Source organism: Ursus americanus, chromosome 20 (genome assembly GCF_024610735.1).
Source record: "Ursus americanus isolate L20-20 chromosome 20, mUrsAme1.1.p, whole genome shotgun sequence".
Classification (NCBI taxonomy): Eukaryota; Metazoa; Chordata; class Mammalia; order Carnivora; family Ursidae; genus Ursus; species Ursus americanus.
Window position 1 is genome coordinate 44,632,248 of NC_142146.1, and position 25,604 is coordinate 44,657,851.

General features: G+C 36.8%; 1 protein-coding gene across 4 annotated transcripts in view; it reads left to right on the top strand.

Moving 5' to 3' along the window:
- Positions 1–25,604, top strand: part of RNF13 (ring finger protein 13) — a 165,790-nt gene that overhangs the window by 4,876 nt on the left and 135,310 nt on the right. For 3 of the 4 annotated variants that reach the window (XM_045812813.2, XM_087870278.1, XM_045812806.2), the window contains exon 2: positions 20,451–20,580. In XM_045812813.2, the coding sequence (XP_045668769.1) occupies positions 20,467–20,580 (114 nt within the window). In that variant the 5' untranslated portion in view covers positions 20,451–20,466. Of the gene's footprint in view, positions 1–20,450; positions 20,581–25,604 lie in introns of those variants that run through there. The other variant, XM_045812820.2, reaches the window with a different exon arrangement.

Genomic DNA, 25,604 nt, shown 5'->3' on the forward strand with positions numbered 1-25,604 from the left:
AAACCTTTAAAATCAGAGAGCCTGTGTGCTTGTTATGGGGGCAGCAAGGAAGAGGGAACCCAGAGAGATTGTATTTACAGCCAGGATTGTGGGAGAAGAATCTCAAAGGATCAGAGGAGAAGGCTGCGTGATGTGGTAGGAAGAATAGAAATTCTGTGACTGAATCCCTTTGCCAGCCATTCTCTGGCTTCAGTTCCCCATTCTGTAAAATGATGATGATAATACCAATTCTGACCTATTATAAGAAAGAAGGAACACATCTGGAGACCCTCTATACTTGAAAAAGTATAAGTGATAGAAGGACTTGTAGGTTTCTTTTCTTGGCAGATTTACTAGGGTTTGGTGCAGTTGGGTAGGGCATGATGTTAAACAGTATAGTTTATCCATCTCTGAACTAATTTTAGTTCTCTTTAATGCAAGGTCTGAGTAAATGGCCAATGAAATAAAAAATTGGATGTTAGGCACACACACTAGGGTAAGGAAAGTTTTACACATCTTGCACAACATTACTGGAAACTGCTATCATCCTACTACTTGGATCCTAATACTTATTTATGCACTCAACAAATATTGAAATAACCTTTTATGAGAGGCCCTGTTCTAGGCACTCAGAGTACATCAGTGAACCAGAGACACAAATCTTTGTCCTCATGGACCTTATCTTCTAGTGGGACAAATAAGGTCTATTTTAATAATGGAAAGTAATTAGATCTTATACTATGTATTTTTAAAATCATAATTCTTTTTAGAGGATTTTATTTATTGGAGAGCATGCTAGGGGATAGGAGTAGAGGAAGAGGGACAAGCTCCCTCTGTGCTGAGTGCAGGGCCCAACGCCATGACCCCAAGATCATGACCTGAGCCGAAATCAAGAGTGGGACACTTAACCACCTGAGCTACTCAGGTGCCCCCAAATCATAATTTTAAATAGATAAGAGTACTATACCATGTTGTAACTAATATTAGGGAGCACTTTGAAAGAAGGGACTATGTTACTCTTATTCATGTGTGTCTCCCCATTTCCCCCTCTTCCCAGTGGAATGGCTTGGATATATTTAATACGCAGCAAATGTAGGTATTTGTTAAATGTTTGATAGGGAGACAGAATTGTGTTAAGACAGGGGCCAGATCTTAAAAGAATCAGTTAAATGTAGCAAGTATTAAAGACCCAAGTACTCACTAGATTGATGATTGGGAAAAAGAGAGGGGTGCTGTGAATTGCATTGCCTGGCTTGCCTATGAGGTTGAAATGGAAATAAGATTATATTGAAGCTGTAAGCATCAACATTAAGGGAATCTGGGTGTACCAAACTTGTCCACTAATTAGTTGGGTGACTTTACATAACTGTACCTCTCAGTTCATTTCTTCATTTATAAAATGTTGGAATTTTCTAGTTAAAGAAAAATCTGCTTTTAAGACTTAGAAAATATTTATTGCAGTAATGTTTCATTTTACTAATGAAGATAAAATAGAGCTGATCCTGCGCTTCCATTGTATAGTAATCAGACTGAATTTATACTTAATGAACTAGATATTTAAAAAAAGGTCTACAAAATTAATGTTGTCTATTAATGTTACTTACTCCTATGACTGCCTTATAATTTAAAAAAATAAAGCAAAGTATAGCCTAATACATAGTTTCCCTTTTTGCCATTATATAGGAAAAACAAGCCATAGTATTTTAGACTCTAATAATGGGTCTTAATAGTTATTCATACTTTCATACTTGAATTTTATAACAGCCTTTGATTTTGTGCCAGGTGCTAAGTATATAAATCAGAAAAGGTATAATCCTTACCTTCAAGGAGTTTAAGGGTAATGGGAGTGATGAACAATTAGTTTTGTTAAATTGTGGTGGCATAGAGAAAGAAGGCACTTACATAATGAGGGTCTGTGAGAAGAAAAGTTTGTATGGTTAGAGAAGAAAGACTGAGGAGTAAAGAATGGCAAGGGACAAAGCTGGAGTCGTAGAGGCAGTTTATGAAGAACTTTCTCTGCTAAGCTACAGTTTAGTTTTGAACTTTATCCTAAAGGTTGCTTAATCTGTTAACAAATTTTATGCAGGAAGTAACCTGATCAGGTGTTTGCATATCTACCTTCACATTCCTCTTAAGAGAATGATACACAAGGAAGATACGTTATTTCAATGATCTAGTCCTACTTGAGGAAATCAGTCTTTTAACTCTTTTTAGTCTTCAGTAAAGTCTGAGGACCAGTGTTAATTTTGTGGCCTTAGGGTATCAGTAACTATGAAGTATTTGGGTATTAGAACATTTAAATGTTCATAGCCACATTAATATAAATTGAAAAGGCAACTGAAATTTTGGGATATTCTGCTTATTGAAGTAAGAGAACTTCTGGTCAGTTATAAGAATTTGATTCTTAAAGACTAGAAATTTGTTAAAGTTTGATTGAATGTGACTGTAGTTCAGGCTCAGTTTCTAATGACCGAGATATCCTGTTAAACTTTAAAGAGGGAATGGATTTCCAGGGAGAAATACCACCTTGTGTTGGATGAATATTTCTAAATCAAGTCATGAGAGAGAGTAGGAATTGAATTTTTACTTTGCTTAGATATAAAGCACCTCATAGGGACATCTGGGTGGCTCTTTGGGTTAAGCATCTGCCTTTGGTTCAGGTCATGATTCCAGGGTCCTGATATTGAGTCTCCCATCAGGCTCCTTGCTCAGCAGGGAGCCTCCTTCTCCCTCTGCTGCTCCCCCTGCTTGTGTGCTCTCTCTCTCTTCCTGACAAATAAATAAAATTAAAAAAAAAAAAACACCTCATAAAATGTTGAAGAACACTTTATTGATCTAGTTACCGTGCTTGTAATTTACATGTTCGACTTTCAAAAAAGAACTGTACTTGTAATTTACACATTTGTCTAACATTTATTGTAAACATTATTGGCTCAAAAAAATTTTTTTTAAAGATTTTATTTATTTATGTGACAAAGAGACAGCCAGAGAGAGAGGGAACACAGCAGGGGGAGTGGGAGAGGAAGAAGCAGGCTCACAGCGGAGTAGCCTGATGTGGGACTCGATCCCGGTACGCCAGGATCACGCCCTGAGCCGAAGGCAGACGCTTTTAACGACTGCGCTACCCAGGCGCCCCTGGCTCAAAATTTTTTGAGGTGAAATTCATATAACCTGAAATTAACCATTTTAAAGTGAACAATTGAGCGGCAGTTCATACATTCACAGTGTTGTGCAACTACCACTTCTGTCTAGTTCCAAAACATTTTTTATCACTCCAGAATGAAGCCCTATACCCTTTAAGCAGTAACTCCCCATTCCCTGCTGCCCTAAACCCCTGGCAGCCACCAATATGCTTTCCATTTCTCTGAATTTACTGGATAACTCCTGTTCATTATAGAAATCTCATAGAAATGAAATCATACCATGTGTGACCTTTGTGTCTGGCATACTGTTTTCAAGGTTCTGCCCTGATGTTGCAGCAACCTTGTCATAATTGTCAGTACTTCTTTCCTTTTTACAGATAAGTGATTGTTATTATATGTGTACACTATACTTTATCCGTTCATCTGTTGATGGACATTTGAGTTCTCTCTACCCTTTGGCTATTGTGAATATTGTTGCTGTGAACATTCATATATAACGATTTGTTTTGAGTACCCGTTTTCATTTCTTTTGGGTATATACCAGGAGTAGAATTGTTGGGTCATATGGTAATCCTACGTTTAGCTTCATGAGGACTCACCAAACTGTTTTCCAGTAGTGGCTGAACTATTCTATAAACCCACTGCCAACGTATGAGAGTTCCAGTTTTTCTCCTTGCCACCAACGTTTGTTCTTTTCCTTTTAAAAATTAATGTTATTGCCATCCTTGCAGGTATGAAGTGGTATCTCACTATGGTTTTGATTTGCATTTCCCTAATGACTGATGAGATTGAGCATCTTTTCATGTGGTTGTTGGCCCTTTGGATATATCTTCTTCGGAGAAATGTCTACTCAAGTTCTTTGTCCATTTTTTAATTGGGTTGTTAATTGGGTTGTCTTTGTATTATCGAGTTGTAAATGCTCCTATATATTCCAGATACTAGATCCTTAAAAGATTTATGATTTAAAAGTATTTTCTCCTATTCCATGAGTTGTCTTTTCACTTCTTGATAATGTCCTTTGATGCATAAAAGTTTTTAATTTTGATGAAGCCGAATTTATTTTTGTTGCTCTTGCTTTTGATGTCCTAAGATTCCATTGCCGAACGTGAGGTCATGAAAACTTGCTTATAAGAGTTCTATCATTTTAGCTCTTATATTTAGGTCTTTGAACCATTTTGAGTTAATTCTTATATATATTTTGAGCTTGGTGTACAACTTTATTGTTTGTATGTGAATATCCAGTTGTTCAGTACCACTTGAAGGGACTGTTATTTTCCCATTGAGTGGTCATGGCACCTTTGTCAAAAATCAAGTGAGCATAGATGTATGGGTTTATTTCTGGATCTTAATTCTATTCTTTTGGTCTATATGTCTATCCTTAGGTCCATTCCACACTGTTTTGGTTATTGTAGCTTTTTAGAGTAAAGATTTTTAAATCAGGAAGTGTGAGTCCTTTAGCTTTGTTCTCTTTTTACCAAAATTGTTTTGACTATTTGGAACTTCTTGCAATACCATATGAATTTGAGGATTGACTTCCATTTCTGCATAAAAGGCTATTGGAATTTTGTCAGGGAATGTATTGAATCCGTGGATTGCTTTCAGCAGTATTGCCATCTTAACAATATTCATTTATTTTTCCATTTATTTAAGTTGTTGATTTTGTTCAGCAATGTTTTATAGTTTTCAGTGTACAGGTCTTTCACCTCCTTGATTAAATTTACTCCTGGGCATTTTATTCTTTTGGGTACCTTTCTAAATGGAATGGTTTCTTAATTTCATTTTTGGATCGTTCATTGCTGCTGTGTAGAAACACAACTGATTTTTTTGTGTAACGTTCGTTGCTTTTAATAGTCATTTACTTTCTTTTTTACCTATGTGAACTGGATCATACAGGTAAGAAATTGGAAAATGGAACATTAAAGAATTTTTATTTTTCTGATGTGAGAATATCCTAAATATGAATAGTTTGGGGTGTCCTTCCAGCATAGTGGTGAATGATTTTCTAATTATACTAGTGAATTCCTGGTATCTTGTTACACATACTTGGCCATTATAATAGAAGACAGAACATTTTATTGTCTTTAAGCTTTTGGAGGGGACTTAATTCTGATGTTACAGAGAAAGCCTTAGGGATAAACCATACTTATCACTGAATCTGGTTTAGAGATCCATGAGTAATAAAAATAAGATTGGAATGGAAGCTGATGTGAGTATATAAATTATCATTAATATACATCAGTTTACCTTTCTCAGTTTTTCTTGAAAGTTTTCAAATATTTAGCCTTAAAATTTTATTATGAATACACATGTGAGTGGTTTCAACCTCAGAAGTAATTAAAGTAATACAAACTTATACAGTCAGATCCTCTGGAAAGACTGGGATTTCATGACACAGACCTGTATTTGAATATTAGGTCTACTATATAAGAGGCGTTGGGCAAGTTACTTAAAAATAAGAGCAAATACTTATAAAGTGCTTGCTATATATTAGGCATTGTTAAAGCACTTTATGTTACTGATCTAAGTCTCAGTTTCTTTATGGAAAGATAGTAGAATCGACCTCTATCGATTGGTAGTATTGTGAGGATTAAAAACAATAATGCAGGGCGCCTGGGTGGCTCAGCCGTGAAGTGTCTGCCTTCGGCTCAGGTCATGATCCCAGGATCCTGGGATCGAGCCCTGCATCGGGCTCCCTGCTCTGCGGGAAGCCTGCTTCTCCCTCTCACACTCCCCTTGCTTGTGTTCCCTCTCTCTCTCTCTCTGTCTCTATCAAATAAATAAAATCTTAAAAAAAATTAATAATGCATATTAAGTACTTAGCCAAAAATGTAATAAGCATTCAATAAACATTAGCTATTTGTATCCTATAACTTTACCTAACATCAACTAAGATGAGAAAAGGATAATTAGTGCAGTGAAACGCACACTTATTTAGAAGTGTAAATGGAACATTATTTCTAGAAGGCAGTTAGGCAATATGTATTAAGTCTTAAATGTTTCTTTGGTGTAGTGATTCCACATCTAGGAATTTATCCTAAGAAAATCAGAAATCTGTAAAGATATTTATTTTAATCATAGAATTATTTGTAATGGCACTAGTTGGATTCATCTTAATATTAACAGTTGGGGAATGGTTAGACAAAGTCATGATTGAGCTATATAATGGCTCAAGAATTAACATGTTGTGAGAAGTTTTATTACAAAGAAGAAGTGTTTGATACAACTTTCAGCTCAAAAGCATATAAGCCATGATATAACATGATAACAAATGATGCAAAATATGCATGGAAAAAAACACTGTCACTCATGGTCGGATCAGAGAGGCAGAACCATTGTGAATAAAGTTAATGGTATAGAATAAGGAATTAGATTTTAAGAAATTCTGGCAACTGGTTATGGAGTATTTCATAAGGATGTTGCCTTTGTGCCTTGTATGTTGGGTGAGCTGGGGGTCATTATGGGTTAACTGGGTGGCAGTAAGGAAGAAGAGCTGAAAGTGAGGTTTGGAGATCAAGGATATATTAGAATCAACTGTGAGAACTAACTGCAACACATGAGGACAAACACTAATGTTATGTGTGAATGTTAACATTATGGGTAGTCAATATTTTCTTTTCCTTTCTTTTTTTCTTTTTTTTTAAGTAGGCTCCATGCCCAGCATGGAGCCCAAAGTACAGCTTGAACCCACGACCCAAGGTTAAGACCTGAGCTGAGATCAAGATGAGAAATGGAATAATTACTGTGGTAGACAGAACAATGACCCCAAAGATGTCCACATCCTAATACCTGAAACCTGTGAATATATTATCTTATGTAATAAAAGGAACTTTGCAAATATGGTTAAGGACTTTGGGGTAGAAGATTATCCTGTATTATCCAGGTAGGGTGTTTAGAAGAAGGAAGCAGAGGAGGAGTTTAGAATTATGTGGTGTGAAAGGTGTCATCTGCCATTGCTGGCTTTGGAGGTGGAGAAAGGGGCCTACCAGTCAGGGAATGTGGGCTGCCTCTAGAAGCTGATAAACATAACAATCAATTGTTGTGTAATTGAAAACATTTTTGTTTTAAAGTATACATGGATAATAGCCTAGAATAAAATATGAAATTTGTGTGGCTTTTAAAAATAAATGATACTTCAGAGAGGCTGTTGGTGCTCTTTCAGATTCTGTGCCTTAATAACGTGCTAATGGCCATATATTTATTTTCCTTTTTCTCCTATTGTTAAGTGAAACACTGCCTTATTTAAATACTGTCAAAGATAACCATGTCAGTTACCAATTTATTTCTTTCTGCTCCGGACTTCCCCATCAATACTTGTTCCACATAAAGGACTGGACTCTAAGCAGTTCTCTTTTACAAAGAGCAGGATGTTAAGCTTTATCAGGTCCTGAAGGGGACAGGGTGCTGAGGGGACAGAGTGCTAGAGGGAACTTACTAGAGAAGGGGTTTTTCTTCCTTGTTCCTGTGACCTGTGTTTTCCTTTTCTTGCTCTTGTTGCATGGTCCATCAGCAGTCCATATGGTTGAGGACATCTGGTGATTGCCTCAGCCATGTCCCCCCAATACAGAAGCCCTTAGTGATCTCACATCCCCAGTTCAGACCTGGTGACTATTTTGCCACAGGCTTCTGAAGTGGGTATCTTGCACCTCGGGCCTCATGCCTTCAGTACCTTGACTACCTCTGCACATGGGCCCACCAGTGTTGGCTTATCTTTACCTCGGGAATTGTTTCCTGCAGTTCTCTTGACATGGATACTGTGCATTCCAGGCCTTGTGCCTACAGTAGTGTCCTGAGTACCTCTGCACACCTGTCCACCAGCCTCAGCTTGCCTACACTCCAAAGCATTCTTTCCTGCTTGCCTGGCAGCATTGGACCAACTCTGATTTTGATAGCCTGGTGAAATTCTCTCTAGTGTGCTACAACCATACCTTCTCCAATGAGAAACCCCAGCCTTGGGGAGGGGACCAAGGGAAAAAAAAAGGAAAAAAAAAAGAAGAGGGGGGGAAAGGGAAAAAATATTTCCCATCATAGTTTAATAATCACGTTTCTTTTAAAAAATTAAAAACTTCTTTATTGACTTATAATTGACATACTATAAACTGTATGTATTTAAAATGTAGAATCCTTCTCTCCTGCTCCTTGCCATCCCTTGTTACATCTTTACTCCATCATCGTTTACTAATTACTTCTGTCAAACATTCTCTGTTTAATTTACTTTAGTTTCTGTCTTGTAATTGAACGCAGCTGTTTTAAAATTGATCCCTGGAGTGGTTCCAGGAGGTAGACCTAAAAACTTGAAGTTTTGGTATTGGTTTGGTCATGTTTTTGGTTTTGAGCACAGTGCTGAGCTCCTTGGCAATGGAAGTGGGGAGCTAGTAATCCATGGCATCACAGTTAAGCTATTGCCTGTGGTTCATAGTGATTTATTGTCAACTGATGTACATTCCTCGGAGCCCAAATGGCTGCTACTTTTGAACTTTATGTCAATAATATCTAAAAGGACTATAGCATGGGATGGATGTTTTGAATGCTTTACAGAGAGAAAATGACAAAGGATTTCTTAACTTTAACTTAAGATATGCCCTTTTTTCACATTTTTTGATTGTTCATTTCACTTCAGAAGACATCATTTCATTTTTAAATTGTGAATAGACTTATGAGTGATAAGACCTTATTGCTTGCTCATTAACTTTTTTTTTTTTTGGTATGAAAGTAATGTGCACTTAGAAAACTTGAACAAGTGGAATGGATTTTGTTTAAGATTCCTGTGTATTTTAGGCTTTTGTTTGGTATACATTATGTAAATGAAATAGACTTTTAGAAAAGTTTTAATTTTTTAATTTTAAAAACATGCAGCTAAATATAAAGAAAATATAGAGTTCCACCACTCAGAGTTTATATGTATTAACAGATTGTTTTCTTTTATCATATTCATTTTTTTAATGTACATATAAAATACTTTTAGTGTTAAGGTCTTAATTTTTTTTTTTTAACCATGATTAAGGGATGGCCACATTCAGAGGCTCTGCAGAAGATAACACCAAGAGAGGTCATTTGTGCATTCATTCTACAAATATTAAACACATAATGCAGCCATGTACTGTTTAGATACTTGTGATACATTTGTAAATTAAAGATTCCTGTTTTGAAGTAGTTTGCAGCAAAGATGGACACTAAACCATAAACATAACATTTAAGGAAACTGTAATGTGATAGAAAGTAATGAATATTATGAGAAGTTTAAAAAAAAATAGAGGAGACTAAGAAGCGAGGCATGGTGGGTACAGAGGCAGGTTGCAGGCATTTGCCAAGGGAGAGTGTGGTGTACACAAAAGAAGGCCAGGAATAGAGCTCTGGGTGATATTTTATTTATTTTTACTTTAAGTTGGTTCCACATCCGGCTTGGAGCCCAAGTGGGGCTTGAATTCATGGCCCTGACATCAAGACCTGAGCCGAGATCAAGGGTCCGACACTCAACTGACTGGGCCACCCAGGCGCCCGTGGGGTGATATTGTAAAGAAACAGTTATCAGAAGGAATGGCATAACTTGATCTGGTATCCCATGCTCCTCCACAATTAACATAGTAGGCCAGATTTCATGCTTACCATCCAAACTGTATGGGTCATTGGGCATGCTCAGCTTTTTGTTCAGAAATTCTGCATAAATAGGGAGGGCTAGGGGCTGAGATAATGGGTACGGAAATTGGTTCATTTATTCAGCCCGTCTCTAGTACATATAGAAATCGAGTCCCCTAAAGTAGGGAAACTGGAATGACAGCACAAATTAATATTTTCTTATACATTGTTTTTGTTTTTCATTTTACTTGAGAAGGTTATTCTGAGGATTTGATGGGAAAACAGTCCTGTCAGATACTCGGCAGAGTACCTGGCTTAAAATTAAGTTCTCTACTGATGTATCTATAGCGATGGTGGTGACTTTTGTGTGAAGCATCCTAAAAAAATATTCTGGTTCAGGAGATTGATATTTTGAAGTATACCGAGCATGATATTTTGATAACCTAGGAAACAGTTTCCTGTCATGTTTCCTTACATGGTGCTTAAGACTCTCATATCCATGAAAGCGATTTCATTTCTATTGTCTTTTTCTTGTTTGCTGGGTGGCTTATGGCTGGCTTGGCAACCTATGGCACTGGTGACAACAGTCGTATTTGAGAGAATTACGAAGTGTATTTTTGTTAGCATTCCTATTTCTTTCTTTCTTTCTTTTTTTTTTTTTTTTACTCTAATTCGCTCCCTCTACTCCATACCTCTTTGACTTGAAGTTTATGAATAATGACTTGCTGTGCCAATTGCCAGTGTCTGGCTGAGAACAGTGTTCTCCAAATTTGGCTTATTCTAAGGATTCACTAGGGGACATTGTTTAAAATTTGTATCACAGGCCCCCAGGTGATAAGTGCTGTACTGGACTAAAGCGTATTTTCCAAACATCCTTGGTGATAAGAAGCAGCTGGAGTACATGTTAATAATAGGAGTAATATACATTACCAGATATCATCTCCTGTGCACTGAAGGAGAAGATGTAACTGGGGTTGAATAACGAGTCTGGATTTTAACAGTTGCATATTTGTTGACACGCTTAGTGTGAGTGTGATCTTGGTAAGCTACTGCTTGCCAGCTTTTATAACATTTCCACGTAGCCAGAAAAACAAAACAAAAAAATCTTGTTTTAAATGGCAGGCTGCTTTGTTCTCGGGTTTTTTTTTTTTCTTTCAAAAAATGGTTAGAATTACAGAAACAACAGTGCATTAAACATTTCTGTATGGTTTTAAGGAATAATGATCATGCAAATTCCCATCTCACCACGGCCCAGGTTGAGATATGGAATATTGGTGGCATACTAGAAGCACCCTTTCCCTGATCACACTCCCCTGTCTTACCCTTGAAGTACCCAGTCTTATTTTTATGATAACTTCCTCATTTTTCTTTGTTTTTACTTTTTAAATGTGAATCTCTGCATAATGTCATCTGCTTTGTCTTTCAAAGAACTTCATATGAGTGGAATTATGTTTGCATTCCTTGTGGCTTCTTTGGCTTAGGGTTATTGTTGTGAAAGTCATCTGTATTATATAGCTGTTGTTCATTTTCATTGGTGTAGAGAATTGCATTATACGTACATACCACAATTGATTAATTCTATTTTTAATGCCTAATGCTCAATAATGTTTAATATAAAAAAGAACTCATTTATTTCTGCATGAGACGAAGAGGGTATATGTTATGGACGAACAGGACATGAATTCTGTCACTCAACAGAATTTCCCAAAATATGGAAATATTCTTGATTCTGTTATAGTTGGTATTTTGAGGGAAATAGTAAAGTATTGTTTCTATGGTGGAAACACGTCAATGTGACTATGTACTGAACATTGGGAATAGCTTGCATGAGGCCCTGAGGCTGGAAAGAATTGATGTTTTGCTATTCACTAAGCTTTTGAAGTTATAAATTTGTTCATTTTGTTTCATTTGTTGGAATCAAATTGTAAAGCATTGTCACAGAACCTGAAAAAATTTTGCTTTGGTTGATAGTAATGGTTAAAAATCTTAGATTAGGCTTGCTTTTAGTTTTGATGGCTTCACATTAGAGAAATTAGATGGGCAACCTACAGTTTCCTTGCAAAGAACTATTAGGCATCTTGTTTTTGCTTAAAAAGTTAATTAGGCCTTGTTGTTTTGTCTTTTGTAACACTTTTGTAACACTTTTTTTGCCTCTCAACCATTTCTTTAAAAGCCATGCTTTATGGGAATTTAATTTATATTAGTAGTTCCCAGTTGTTAAAACTCTTGGAAGTCATGATGCTTTTTAGGGAACACTGAAGTTATTGATGTTCTCAATTCATACAACAAGTGATTATACTATTTTGGAGGAAACATTATAGTACCATATATACACATATGTACATGACCATTAGCACATTTGTCTTTTTTATGGAATGTGATTTGGCTATTATAAATTTTACACTAAAGTAGTTAATTAGCTGTTCACTTACTTTTTTCTGTTAGCACTTGCTATAGCATATGAATATATGGATATATTCTTTTGATGCATTTTGTAATATAAAATTCATGTATGGAGAAAAGCAAATTGAAATTACCATCCATTAAATTGTTTGGCAAATTAGGGAAAGATTACCATTATTTTAGCAGTGGAATATTTTAGTCCATTTTTGGAATGCTTGTCATACTCGGGAAAATAGCTTGAGAAACAATAGGGTATGAGCTTATTCAGAGGCTTTCCTATGGAGGTGATTAGCTGTTTCATGAGTGTTATTTGGCGTTGAACCAGTTGATGTTAGGATGTGAGTTATCTTCAGAATAAAAAGTTGTTTGGAAGGGAATTTCCTAAAAGTTGTTGGTCTTAAACACTTATTAAATGCATTCTCATTTGTAAAATGAAGGTTTAGGATGTAATTTTGTGTAGATGAATTGTATGGTATTGTCACAGATTTAAATATGAGGTTAGGATTTACTGTGATGCTTGGGGAAGTTTTAAATTTTTAAATTTTAAATTATGGAAATCTCAGACCAGCATTAGATGAGTAACTGGTGTCTTTGCTCTGTTCGGCCGTACAGATGATGATAATAATAATAATAATACAGATGATGATGATGATGATAATAATAATAATAACAATAACAACAACAACAAGTGCCAGCCAGGGTGCTCAAGTTCTGAAAAACAAGGCTGAGAGAAAAATAACAATCAAGGGTTTGTTCTTTGAAAAGATCAACAAAATTAATAAACCTTTATTTAGCCAGATTTAAGGAATAAAAGAAGGCTCAACTAAAATCAGACATGAAAGAGGAAACATTATTACCAATTTTACAGAAATGAAAAGGATTATGAAAGAATACTGTGAACAATTGTAAAGCAAAAAATTGGATAACCTAGTTGAAATGGAACACACAACCTACCAAGACTGAGTCATAAAGAAATAGAAAATCTGAATAGATTTTATGACTAGTAAGGAGATCAAATCAATATTTAAAACCTCCCAAGCAAGAAAAGCTCAGGACCAGATGGCTTCACTGGTGAAGTCTACCAAGTATTTTTAAAAACAATTATACCAATCCTTCTTAAACTCTTCTAAAAAGTTGAAGAGGAGGGAATACTTCTTAGCTCATTGTGTAAGACCAGAATTATTCTGATACCAAAGCCAGACTAAGATACTACAAGAAAACTACAGACTAGTATTTCTTATGAATATTGATGGAAAAATCCTCAATCCTAGCAAACCAAATTCAACAACACCATGACCAAGTTCTGTCAAGTAGTAGGCACAATTAGATATGATCAGAGATCGTGGTGATGGCTCTACCTCTAAGAAATTTGCTTGGTAGTTCTCAAGGATTTCTAGCGTATTATCTACTATATACTTCCTTTGAAGAAATGCAGCCTTATTCTGATCATAGGAATACTTAGAATGAATATAGAGTCATGTTCTATTTTTGGTAATTATCAAGAGAGAGGGAGAGAAGGAAAGAGTAAGAGAGGGAAAGATAGGGAAAGGGAGAGAGAGGGCGGGATGGAGGAAAAGAGATAGGTATTTGTAACTAGCAAGAGTTTTTTTACCAAAAAAAACCCAAGTTCAGCTGCTTGTTGCTTGAAAAGCCAATACTCAAGAGACAAGTTTTTTTGGTTTTGTTTTTTTTTGGTTTTGTTTTTTTTTTTTTTAGAGATTTTATTTATTTATTTGACATAGAGACAGCCAGCGAGAGAGGGAACACAAGCAGGGGGAGTGGGAGAGAAAGAAGCAGGCTCCCAGCGGAGGAGCCCGCTGTGGGCCTCGATCCCAGGACTCTGGGATCACGCCCTGAGCTGAAGGCAGATGCTTAATGACTGAGCCACCCAGGCACCCTCAAGAGACAAGTTTTGACTGGAAAGAAATATGATTGTGATGAGCACTGGGTGTTGTATGTAAGTGATGAATCACTAATTCTATACCTGAAACTTACATTACACTGTATGTTAACAAGCTAGAATTTAAAGTTTTTGAAACATTTATTTATTTGTTTGAGAGAGGGCACAAGTTAGCTCCTGAAAGCGGGGGGGGGGGGCTGTTGGGGGGGTTGGATGGGGGAATGGGATAGGAATAAGCTGACTCCACACTGAGCAAACCCCTGACGTGGGGCTTGATCTTACGACCCTAAGATCATGATTTGAGCCGAAATCCAGAGTCAGACACTTAAACAGCTGAGCCACCCAGGCACCCCACTAGCTGGAATTTAAATAAAAACTTGGAAAAAGGGGCACCTGGGTGGCTCTGTCAGTTAAAAGTCTGCCTTCAGCTTGGGTTGTGATCCCAGGGTCCTGGGATTGGAGCCCCTCTCCTGGCTCCCTGCTCAGTGGGGAGTCTGCTTCTTCCTTTCCCTCTGCCCCTCCCCACCATTCATACTGTCTCTGGGCTCTCTCTCAAATAAATTAAAAACAAACAAACAAACTTGGTGGGGGGTAGGGTAAAGGAAAGGAATATGAGCTTTATTTAGGATGCCCACCATCTGGGCAAAGGGCTGACTCTTGTCCAAAAACCAACTCTGAGGTTTCTGCCTGGCCCAAAGATTTTTAAAGGAACTTTAGGGCAATTAATCAGTAAAAGGGGAGCACAGTGGTCTGTAACACTTCTTGATTGCGTGCAGCTACAGACACCTTGGTGCCTGGAGGTTGTGTATTGGTGCCTGTGTATTGGTACCCGGGGGGGGGGGGTACAGATTGTAGAAGAGTGTTTGGTTCCCAGACTTTCTAGGAAACAATGCATGATCTATAGATATACCATGAAATGTTTAGTTAATCATACAGGCTAAAGGTGCTTGCTAAAACTTAGACTGCTTGGTTGGCCAGAAGGGCCAAGGTGGTGACTTCAATTTTATTAGAAGGCTTTTCTGTGTGTTCTTTCTATACGTGGTTCTAAAGAAATGTCTTCAGTAGAATGTGTTCTATTTGGGGGGTGATAAAAGTCACAACAAACAATACTTTATTGAATTTTGTTATAGAGGCTGCAGTAGTTGAGTTAATTCAAAGAAAAGAGGCTAGTGAGAATTGTAATGGAGAAGAAAGGTATAAAACCCACTCTGCATGAGCAGTGAGGGGTTCTAATTGACATTAACACTCTCAATAAATGGGCATAACCTGACACCAGGTTTCACTAGCTTTGTAGAAGAATACAGACTAGGAACATAGCATATCAATATATATCTTCACTGAGAAGCCTTACGTTCATCCAGGTGCAGCTTTACTATTCAACGAAGAGTATACTGGATTGTGATAAGCATATGTGGGTGTATATCAAAGCAGCGTAGGAAAGTCTATAGGAAAGCAGCCACTTTTTGTAATAGTCCATGAGTAGCTTCCACATTTCTTAAATGTCGCACTTGATTTCAAGAATGTTTCAGGGAATGTTTTTGTTTTGGTGACAAGTTTTTATAATTACAGTTTTTCCCCTTGTCATGCTTTCCTATAAGTTAGGAAGTCCTTTTTGTAATAAGTAATGTTATCTAATAATACAGTTTGACAGTCTATATCTTAACCCAGTAGTTTAAGTGCTACAAGAAAGCATTGAAGGATTTAAGCTTATTAACCTTTCTCTCTGGAACACTACTTGGAGATTTGTATGATTTTTGTGTGTTTTTTTGTTTTTTTTGAGAATGTGTGTTAATAACCATGGATTTTTCTTTTCTTTTCTTTTCTTTTCTTTTCTTTTCTTTTCTTTTCTAACAGAAATTGTGTATAGTTACACATAAAATTTTGTGTATGATACCATAGGATTCTTAGTTTTCTCCTGAGTTTTCCTTTGAAGATAGAGGAGTGTATTTTAAATTTCTGGGCAACACAAAGGTATAGAGCTGGTGACAGCAGGGTGCATTCTTGCAAGTCATGAGTTGATCAGAGCAAGTATACCTGTTGGACTACTGGGGAATAAAATTGTTTAGGTTGGGCAGACTCTGAAGATTTTAGACTTTTTGCTACTTCTTAATCATTTACTTTTGTTGACTAACTGCTTGTCTTCCCCCCACATTGATTTCAAAATTCTTTCCTTTCTTGACTTCTGTGAAATCAGTCTTTCTCTTTTTATTTTCCCTTTCTCCAGACCCTTAAATTTAGATATTCTTCAGTTTTCTTTAGCTCTCTTCTCTTTTTAATTTTCACTTTTACATTAAGATCACTCTAGTTATCACCTATTTGTTGATGATTCCTAAATCTCTCTACGCTTTGGGTAGAGCTCCTGACTTCTATTTATCACTATCTGTTTACATGTCCACCAGAATATTTCACAAACATTAAGTGAAAAAAAATTCCCATATTGTACTCACCTCCACTAACTGTAGTTCTCCTTCAGTATTTCCTCTTTTGTCTTTTGGCAGCACCACCCAAATTTTCTTCCTCCTGTATTCCACCGCTGTTAATTCCTTCTATGCATATTTGTATTTATTCCAGAGTTGTCTTTTTAAATCCTAAATAATCTGATTTTATGATGAAGTAACTTAATCATTTTGTCTCAAAATCACAGTTAGTATGTGTCAGTACTGCAACATAAACCTAGGTCTGTCAAATACTAGATCTCCTATTTCTTGTCACAGTTATACTACTACTACTCACTTCTATGACCTTCAAAAAGCTAAGGGTGTGCCTGTAAGGTTTAACTACAAGAGTATTTATTGAAGAGTTTATAATAGTAAAAAAAAATTCCAGCAATAGAGATTCCATTCTATCTGTTATAGCACATTTATATGGAATGACGTGTGGTCATTATACACTATGTTTTAAACCAGTAGTTTTCATTTTGTATAAACAAAGTCATGTGTGGAAACCCAATGTATTAAATACATTAAAAAAAAAAATGTTTAGAAGGTGTGGAAGCCCCAGAGTGCCTCCTGGACTTGCTATATGCAGTGGTTCTCCAGGAGATGTTATGGTATAGGGTTTGAAATTTTTAATTTTTTCAAGTATAGTTAATGAATTAGGAAAATATTCACAATATATGAAGTGAAAAGAATACATTTAACAAAACAACATGCACATATCGTATATCCCCAGTTTTGCTAAATAGATATTTGTACATATAAAGAATGGAAGGTTATGCATCAAAAAACAGACACTAGTTATTCCTTAATTTGGTGATTATGAGTGATTTAAATTTTTTGTACATTTTCTACAATGAACAAGAACTAGTCTTGTAAATAGAGACTATAAAAATTCCAGAATGTGTTATTTTTAAAAAGGCAATAAAAGCAAAAATAAGTATAACCAAACTAACTGCATATTGTTAAATACACACGTATGCAGTCCCTCTCTCTCAGCCCTCTCCTCCCCCTCATATCCAGAGTAAAAGAAGGAAACAATCTAGTGGTTGTTGTGCCATGAGCATTGGTTTGAAGCCCTTGAGTATCTGTTTAAGCATAGGGTCATTACCTTTTGAACATCAACCTTGGTTATTTTTTTTTTAAGATTTTATTTATTTATTTGACACAGAGAGACAGCCAGCAAGAGAGGGAATACAAACAGGGGGAGTGGGAGAGGAGGAAGCAGGCTCCCAGCGGAGGAGCCTGATGTGGGGCTCGATCCCAGAACGCCAGGATCACGCCCTGAGCCGAAGGCAGACGCTGTGCCACCCAGGCGCCCCTCAACCTTGGTTATTGATGTTATTGTCCTTTGGCCTTTAGAGTGTGGATTTTGGAAGCTGCCTGGGTTTGAACCCTGGCTCTGCCATTATCCATTGTTTGACCTTGAGTAAGTTACTTACCAATACCTAAGTTCTCCCCATCTATGAAAAGGGAGTTATGAGGTTTAGATGAGTTTAACTTGATAACATGCTTAGAGAAATGCTTGGCACTTAGTGATCAGTAATAGTTGTTGTGATTATTATACCTTTAGAGTTATTTTTCCTCTAAACTCTTTCTCCTTCTCCTTCCCCTCAAAGTTGGCTGAGAATTCCAGAATTTTACAGAGAAAGTCATAGTTCTTACCCAGATTAAGTTTCTCAAACAGATCAGTAGTCAACATACTGCATATTTATTCTTTCTAACAAGGTTTAGTAGTAACTATACCTTATTTTATAAGGATTTGCATATTTTTTTATGGTATGATTTCTGGCCAGAAATTATCTAGTGTGGTTGTGCTGGGGATTTCTAAGACTACCTGCAGTTTCAGTGATGTACTAGAATGATTTGCAGGACTCAGCATCTTGTTGTACTCATAACTATGATTTATTAGAATGAAACGATACAAAGCAAAATTAGCAAAGGGAAAAGGCACATAGGATAAAGTCCAGAGAAGACCGGATGTAAGCTTTTAAGAGTCCTCTCTCAATGGAGTCGTACAGTATATGCTTAATTCCTCAGCACTCAGTTATGACAACACATGTGAAATGTCTACCAGGGAAGCTCAGTGCCTGGGGTTTCTATTGGGGACTGTTCTGTAGGCACCATCTGCCTAGCGTGTTCAAAAGTTCAGATTCCCAGAAAGAAAATGTGTTTTCAACATAACCACTTTGCAAGTTCAGACACAATGAGCCATTCTTATCAGGAATGATGGGAACCCTCCTGAAATCTAAGTTCCCAGATGCCTGGGAAGGGCCAGCCTGGCAAGCAGGTGTTTCTAAGGATAGCAGCCTCAGGCCTGCCATGTTAATTCTTTTCTGCACAGAGATATATTATATATTTTACCTAAGAAACTAATATCAACAAATCTATACTTTAAAAAAAAGCTTTATAGACTTAATTCTTATAGACACCATAAGATTTACCCATTTAAAGCGAACAGCACAGTGATTTTTAAAAAATTTTATATGTCAGAAAGCAAGCACAAGTAGGGGGAGTGGCAGGCAGAGGGAGAAGTAGGCTCCCTGTTGAGCCGGGAGCCCGACTCGGGGCTTCATCCCAGCACCCTGGGATCATGACCTGAGCCGAAGGCAGACGCTTAACCGACTGAGCCACTGAGGCAATGCCAGCACAGTGATTTTTAATATATTTATAGAGTTGTGCAACCATCGCCACGATCTGAATTTTTATCACTCCCCAAAAAACCCCCATACCCATGGACAGTCATTCCTCATTCCTAGCTGCCTACCACCCCTCTCTTGACTCCTACCTGCAGCCCCCCAGCAACCACTAATCTACTTTCTGTGTCTTTGAAATAGAGCTATATTTGACATGTTTTCAACTTTATTTCTTCTTTGATCTTAATGGCTTTGTAAGAAGATAGTTCAAAAATTATTCAGAGGTATTTCTCTTTCAGTGTGTGTGTGTCAGAGTCACAGTTTGAGTTTGTATGGTAGTCACCAAATACGGAGCCTTATCAACAGTAATCATCATCAAAATTGGTGTTACTTGATTTGGTGGCATTTAATGAAATTATTCATTATAAAGGCCCTTGTCTTTGCAAACTTTGTTCTCATCTTTAAAAAAATGTTATACGGGGGGCGCCTGAGTGGCTTAGTCGTTAAGCATCTGCCTTCGGCTCAGGGCATGATCCCGGCGTTCTGGGATCAAGCCCCACATCAGGCTCCTCCGCTGAGAGCCTGCTTCTTCCTCTCCCACTCCGTCTGCCTGTGTTCCCTCTCTCGCTGGCTGTCTCTATCTCTGTCAAATAAATAAATAAAAAATCTTAAAAAAAATAAAATAAAATAAAAAAATGTTATACTAATGGTTGAGGCCTACCAAGAGAATTTTAATACTTATTACTTGGTTATTGTTTGGTCCTTAATGGTATCTTTTTGCTGCAAGATAGATAAGAACTCACGTAGAAAATTGGGTGAGGTTGGAAAAGGTAACTGCGCTATCGTCATTGGGATGTAGAGAGGGAAAAAGGTATATATTGTTAAGAGGGAAAAGGCAAAACATATTACTTTATAATACTTGGCTGTTTTTTATATTCTCTAAAGTGGGTACAATATTCAAGAATAAATAAGTAAATTTACATGAGAAATTATAAGTTATATTCAAAGAAGTACAAAAATTCCTTAAAATTATAAAAATTGTAAAGTGTTTTTAAATCCTTATTTAGATTGAAATCTAGTTCCCTTCATAACCGAGTTAGTAGACAAGATGTACTATACACCGAGAACTGTGGGAGGACATTTGTTTTGTGGTTAAAACACAGAACTTAGTCACCATGAGTTAGGTAGTTGTTGACTAACTTTGGGTGTTTACCTAAATGTCCAAATCTGTGTAAATTTTTATGCTTTTGAAATAGGTTTAATTTTAATGTTAACCCGTGTTTGTAGTTAAGAGATATTTGGGCATCAGGAATTAACATATGAAATGCCTTGTTTTCAGGGACAAAGCATCAGAGCTCACTGTTACTTGCTTGTCTTCCAGGTGATTTTACAGCGAGATGCTGCTCTCCATAGGGATGCTCATGCTGTCGGCTACACAAGTCTATACCATCTTGACTGTCCAGCTCTTTGCATTCTTAAACCTACTACCTGTAGAAGCAGACATTTTAGCAGTAAGTACAGTAAAATTCATTCATGTCTAAAAAGTATCCTTCAGAGAAGAGCTTTTAAAAAGTCCTAAATGATAAGACATTTACCTATGAACATACAGGTGTGTACACAGAGTTGTTACTTAAAAACGGAGGACCTTACTCATCTTTTTATTGCTTAATATCTAACGTAAGATTTCACGTGCAATAGGTACCTAATAAATGCTGTTGCTCTCGAGAGCATGTGCGTTCTCAGGAGTGCTCATGCGCACACGTATCTACATGCTGTGTATTTGTGTAGAATCTTACTGTTTTTCTTGGTAATTAGCATAGCTCTAATGACTTTGACAATGATATTTTGAAAAATTATATAAAATGCTTATAGAAAACTTCAAGCTCAGATTAACGTTAATGAGAAGGGAAGTGCAACAATCTTGTCTTTGAGAGAAGTTTTTACAGAAGATTGCTCCTCAAAACTTTAGTAGTTCTTTCTAGGTTGTCTTACTGTCCTCTACCCTGGGAGGTGTATATTTTCTGTGAAGCTAGAAAAGGAAGAATTAACTGTGTGTGTATGTATGTACATCAGTACTCTAGATACTATGCTAAAGACTTATTATTTTTAATTTCTGCATACAAGTGATTTGCTTAATGACAGTAGGTCATTCTAGATGGAAGGGCCAGAATTGTTGCTGACCAAAGCTTCATGTGATCCTCAGCCATGTTTCTGTATACTGTGGTATTTGGGGAAGTGTCTAGGATCATTGCAGAATTTGGGAGAGCCAGGCTGGTTTCTGTATCCTAACTTTTGAATCGTATCAACTCTAATCCCTATGAAATTTGTCACCCTTTGTTACCCTCTTTAATAGGGAACTGGTTGATTAGATTTTTTCTGGAGTAGTCTGGGTGGAGTAAAAGTAGAACCTGTAGGGACTAAGAGTCCATTGACATGAAAATTTTCCTCTAAATTGGTCCCCAAAGTCCTTGGAATATTCTTGGGATGATTTTTGAAATGAAGTAGAGGATTTATGGACTGGTCAGGGAATGAAGTTCTCCGTGTGTCGCTTTTCTCCTTTGCTTTCTTCCATATTCTCCCCTACCCTTTCTTTTGTTTCTTAACATCTGCCACTCCTTGTTTTCCTTCTTTTCTTTTTACCTGAAGTGGATTGTTATTTTATGGTTCAGCTATGTGATGGGTTAAATAAGCCTCAGTGGTCTGCTCTGGGAACTTAACCACCTGGGTGATCCTAATCAAATTACTTAGCCACTCTAAGTACTTCAGTTTCTTTATTTGTAAACTGGTATGTTGTAGTGATAATTAAATAAGATAAACTGCTTAGAACAGTATCTAACACTTAGTAAATGTTTTATCTTTTTTATCTTCATTATAATTATCATTCTTCTCATCCTTCACCCACTACCTCGAGCGGTGTATGAGACTGCCTGAGGTGGTTTTTTTTCTTTTTAATGTAGACACAAAATAAAATATTAGGTATAGGAGTACAATCAGTCTTTGCCAGCAGTGTTCCCTGGGTTTCAAGCAAGTAAATGTGTGGAATAAATATTGATATCATCTAGGGAAGGAACCAGTAGCTTGGGAGCTGCTTAAATGGGAATCTTTATGCTGACGCTAAAGGATAGAAGGCTGATGATGCAGAAGTAGCTGGAGGAGAGTAGATTGTGACGGCATGTAACTAGTAAAAAGGGGAACTAAATATCAAGGCAGAGGAACTAGATGTGGTAACACAAGCATTAAAAGGAAGTGAGTCAAGAGCCAGAAAACGTTAGCTCTTCCTTTTAACTAAATAAGAGCATCCTGAAATCTGAGTGTGTAGTATTACAGATTTAAATAAGTTGGGCATCAGGTTGGTCCGTTTTGGACTGGTATTAGGATGCTGCTTTTGAAAAGAAAAAATTCAGATGATTTTATTTTTGGCAGTTGAATTCTCCCATTTGTTAATTCCCTGACAACAGTGTTTGTCCAACTCGTTAGATTGCTAAGAGAATATGGAGGTGCTACTATAGCACCTTGCTGACTTGTCAGTAAGCCCCCTAGCTTGTGAGTACCTGGAAGGCAGAACTGTGTCTTACTGCACTTTGTTTCTGGTGCCTAGTGAGAGTTATACAGTAAGAATTCAATAAATGTTTGAACCAATTAACAGCTTTTCCTTGGAGATTTAATTCTTTCGTATTTTTTTTAATAGCATCTATTCCTTGGTACTTTAGATTATTGTTATTTCTGTTAGCAGTTCATCCTCATCATCTCTTATCTCATCATTTCTCTTTTGACCCAAAACAAAGTGAGGAATTACTAATTAGCCTTGAGCTGTTCCATGATCTTACTGGGAGTTAGTATCCATCTTAATGTAGCTTCAGAGTCAAACAACCCAGTTTTGGTTTACTCCCAGTCTACCTTTTGATTCTGTTGAAGGGATTTGTCAGAGAGAATCTGTTGCTTGGTAGGTGGTCGTGAGGGTCAGTGGGCAGAGTAGGAGAGAAGCAGCCAGTGGTTAGTGGTGTGAATGGATCGGATTATATAGTGTGGTTATTAAGAGCTCCTGCACTGGAGTTAGAATGTGAGTTGAATTTCAGTTCTGCCACTCTTGGACAAATAGCTTAACATCTCTTAAGTTATGAAATGAGACTGTATGAGAGACAGTGTGGGGCAATGAGTTAAGAGCTAGAACTCTGGGACCAGCCTGCTTGGGTGAGAATCCTGGATTCTCCTACTTACTAGAGCAAGTTATTTTCAACATTTTGTGGCCAATCTGTAAAACAAAGGATGATAAAATAGTGGCCAACTTTACAAGGTTTTTGTAAGGATTAAATAAATGTACACCTGTCTGGTGTTTAGCATGATATCATAAGCGCTCAATAATTGTTAGCATTTGTTACTTTCTAAATTAAATTAAACCTTCTGTTGAGGCTGCTGTTGAAGGAGAGACTTGGTTAAGAAAAGACCCTTTCAAAAGAGGTGGATTAAAACTGTTATGTGGCAATCACTAAGGATGGGATTCCAGAGAGGAATAACTTTATTTTCTACTTCAAGAATTTTAACAGTAAGCATTTTTTTAATTTGATGAGCAGCAGTCCACCCTCCAATACTAAAAAGTACTTTTGTGCTAAAGATGTTTCTGTTTGTCTTATTCATGATAGGACTGTTTTCTTTTTCTTCTTCTTCTTCTTAAAAGATTTTATTTATTCATGAGAGACAGAGAGAGAGAGGGAGACAGAGGGAGAGGGAGAAGCAGGGAGCCCAATGTGGGGCTTGATCCCACGGGCCTGAGATCATGACCTGAGCTAAAGGCAGACACTTAACCGCCTGAGCCACACAGGCACCCCGGAATATTTTTTTCTTTTTAAACAGCGTGAGTGTAAGAGGCATTGTGGGACAATCCATGTTTTGCTCTTAAGGAAAGATGAAGTAATTTCAGAATGGGTCTCACTCAGTAACAAAACTTATTCCAAGTCCCAGTGTTGCAAGTATTGTTGTTCAAGGTAGACATTTTATTTCTGAAATTTTAGCCAAAAAAGTGAAACTCCTCAGTAATAGGAAGTGATTTAAAAAAAACAAACAAACTTAGTATAGTTGTAGATTTTCCATTTCCTGATTTTAAAAAGTAGTGCCTGCACACATTTGTGCTTTTTCTTTGGTCTGTGTTGATCTAGATCAATTTCTTTATTTTACAGTAGTGTCTTTGGTCTTGGAGGGATTAAGTGGCTTTCTGAAGTTTAACACTTGACTCAATTAGAGAAAGGTGTTTTAATTAAGAGCTTAAATGATACATTGTGATAGTAGATATAAAAAGCCCTTTGTGACTCTAAAGCACTTTGTAAACCATAGAGCACTCTGTAGTTTGTTATTGTTACAGTAGGAAATTACCCTGAAGCATTGTTGGCTTCCAAGTAATGTTATCCCAGAGGTAACAGAGTGGTTAGGTTCAGTGACCAAATTCATATGCTCAAATCACACATTTTATTGAATTAATCACAAACATACAATGAGAAGTAATCACAAACATACAATGAGAAGTACCGTTAAAAGATGGGTATGTTAAGATGCTCAGGATAAGATTCAAGTGAAATGCCAGAACCATGCTACCCAAATCCTGTATTGCCCATTGTTATTTGTCCAATCTTTCTCAATGCTGTACCAACTTTCTCTGGTCACAGTGTGGTTACCAGGACCTGAGTTGAGGGTGAGCAAGGAGGATTGACAGATGAAAGGTTTTTGGATCTAAAATTTGCTCTATTGAAGAGACTCAAGATATTTACATCTGAACACAGCTATAACTTGCTGTTAACCTGCAGAGCTCTTTTTCTGCTTGTCTCTGGCAGATGACACTTGAATTTACAATGGGTATCCCCAGTGGGCGTTTGATTGAGAGATGACAAAGCTCTCAATCTGGATTTGTGACCTAATCCATGCTTTGTGAATATTTTAAAGTTTGCTTGATCTTTTGTACTATCCTTTGCTATCTATACGTAACACGCTTGCTTCGTTCCATCCATTTTACCTATATTCAAAACAACGTGTTCTGTTTTTCTCTACTTTTGGCCTACTGTTTGCAAAAAGCTATCTTAACTTTAATACATCATGCAAGCTTCGCCTGTGTTTCAGAAGTTACTTGTTTACTATCTTTGCTTAGTTTCATCTATCTTCCTTGTTTCTCTTTTCTGTATAGCAGATTGAACATTCTTAAATAATACAGCAAACTCATTTCACAATTATCATTAGTATTATCTTCTACAATTACAGAGAACCCTTGCTTTGTTTTGCTCTATTTTGTTAGGGAACTGATAAATACTGTAACATAGGAATCTATACCTATAAGGAAGGGGAAAGTTGAGCTTGAATGCCTTCAGTTCTCTAATATGGATGTATATCATTGAGTTTCCTTCTTTCATTGTTCAGCTTTAGATGAAAATGTCCAAATTATATATAAAAGACAATTTCTTAAAAATTATTTGATCTTCTTCTTTGTTTGAGGAAAGGCATCTTTTGCAGCTAGGGCCAGAAATCCTGTGTCTCTCTTCTATTAAATCAGACT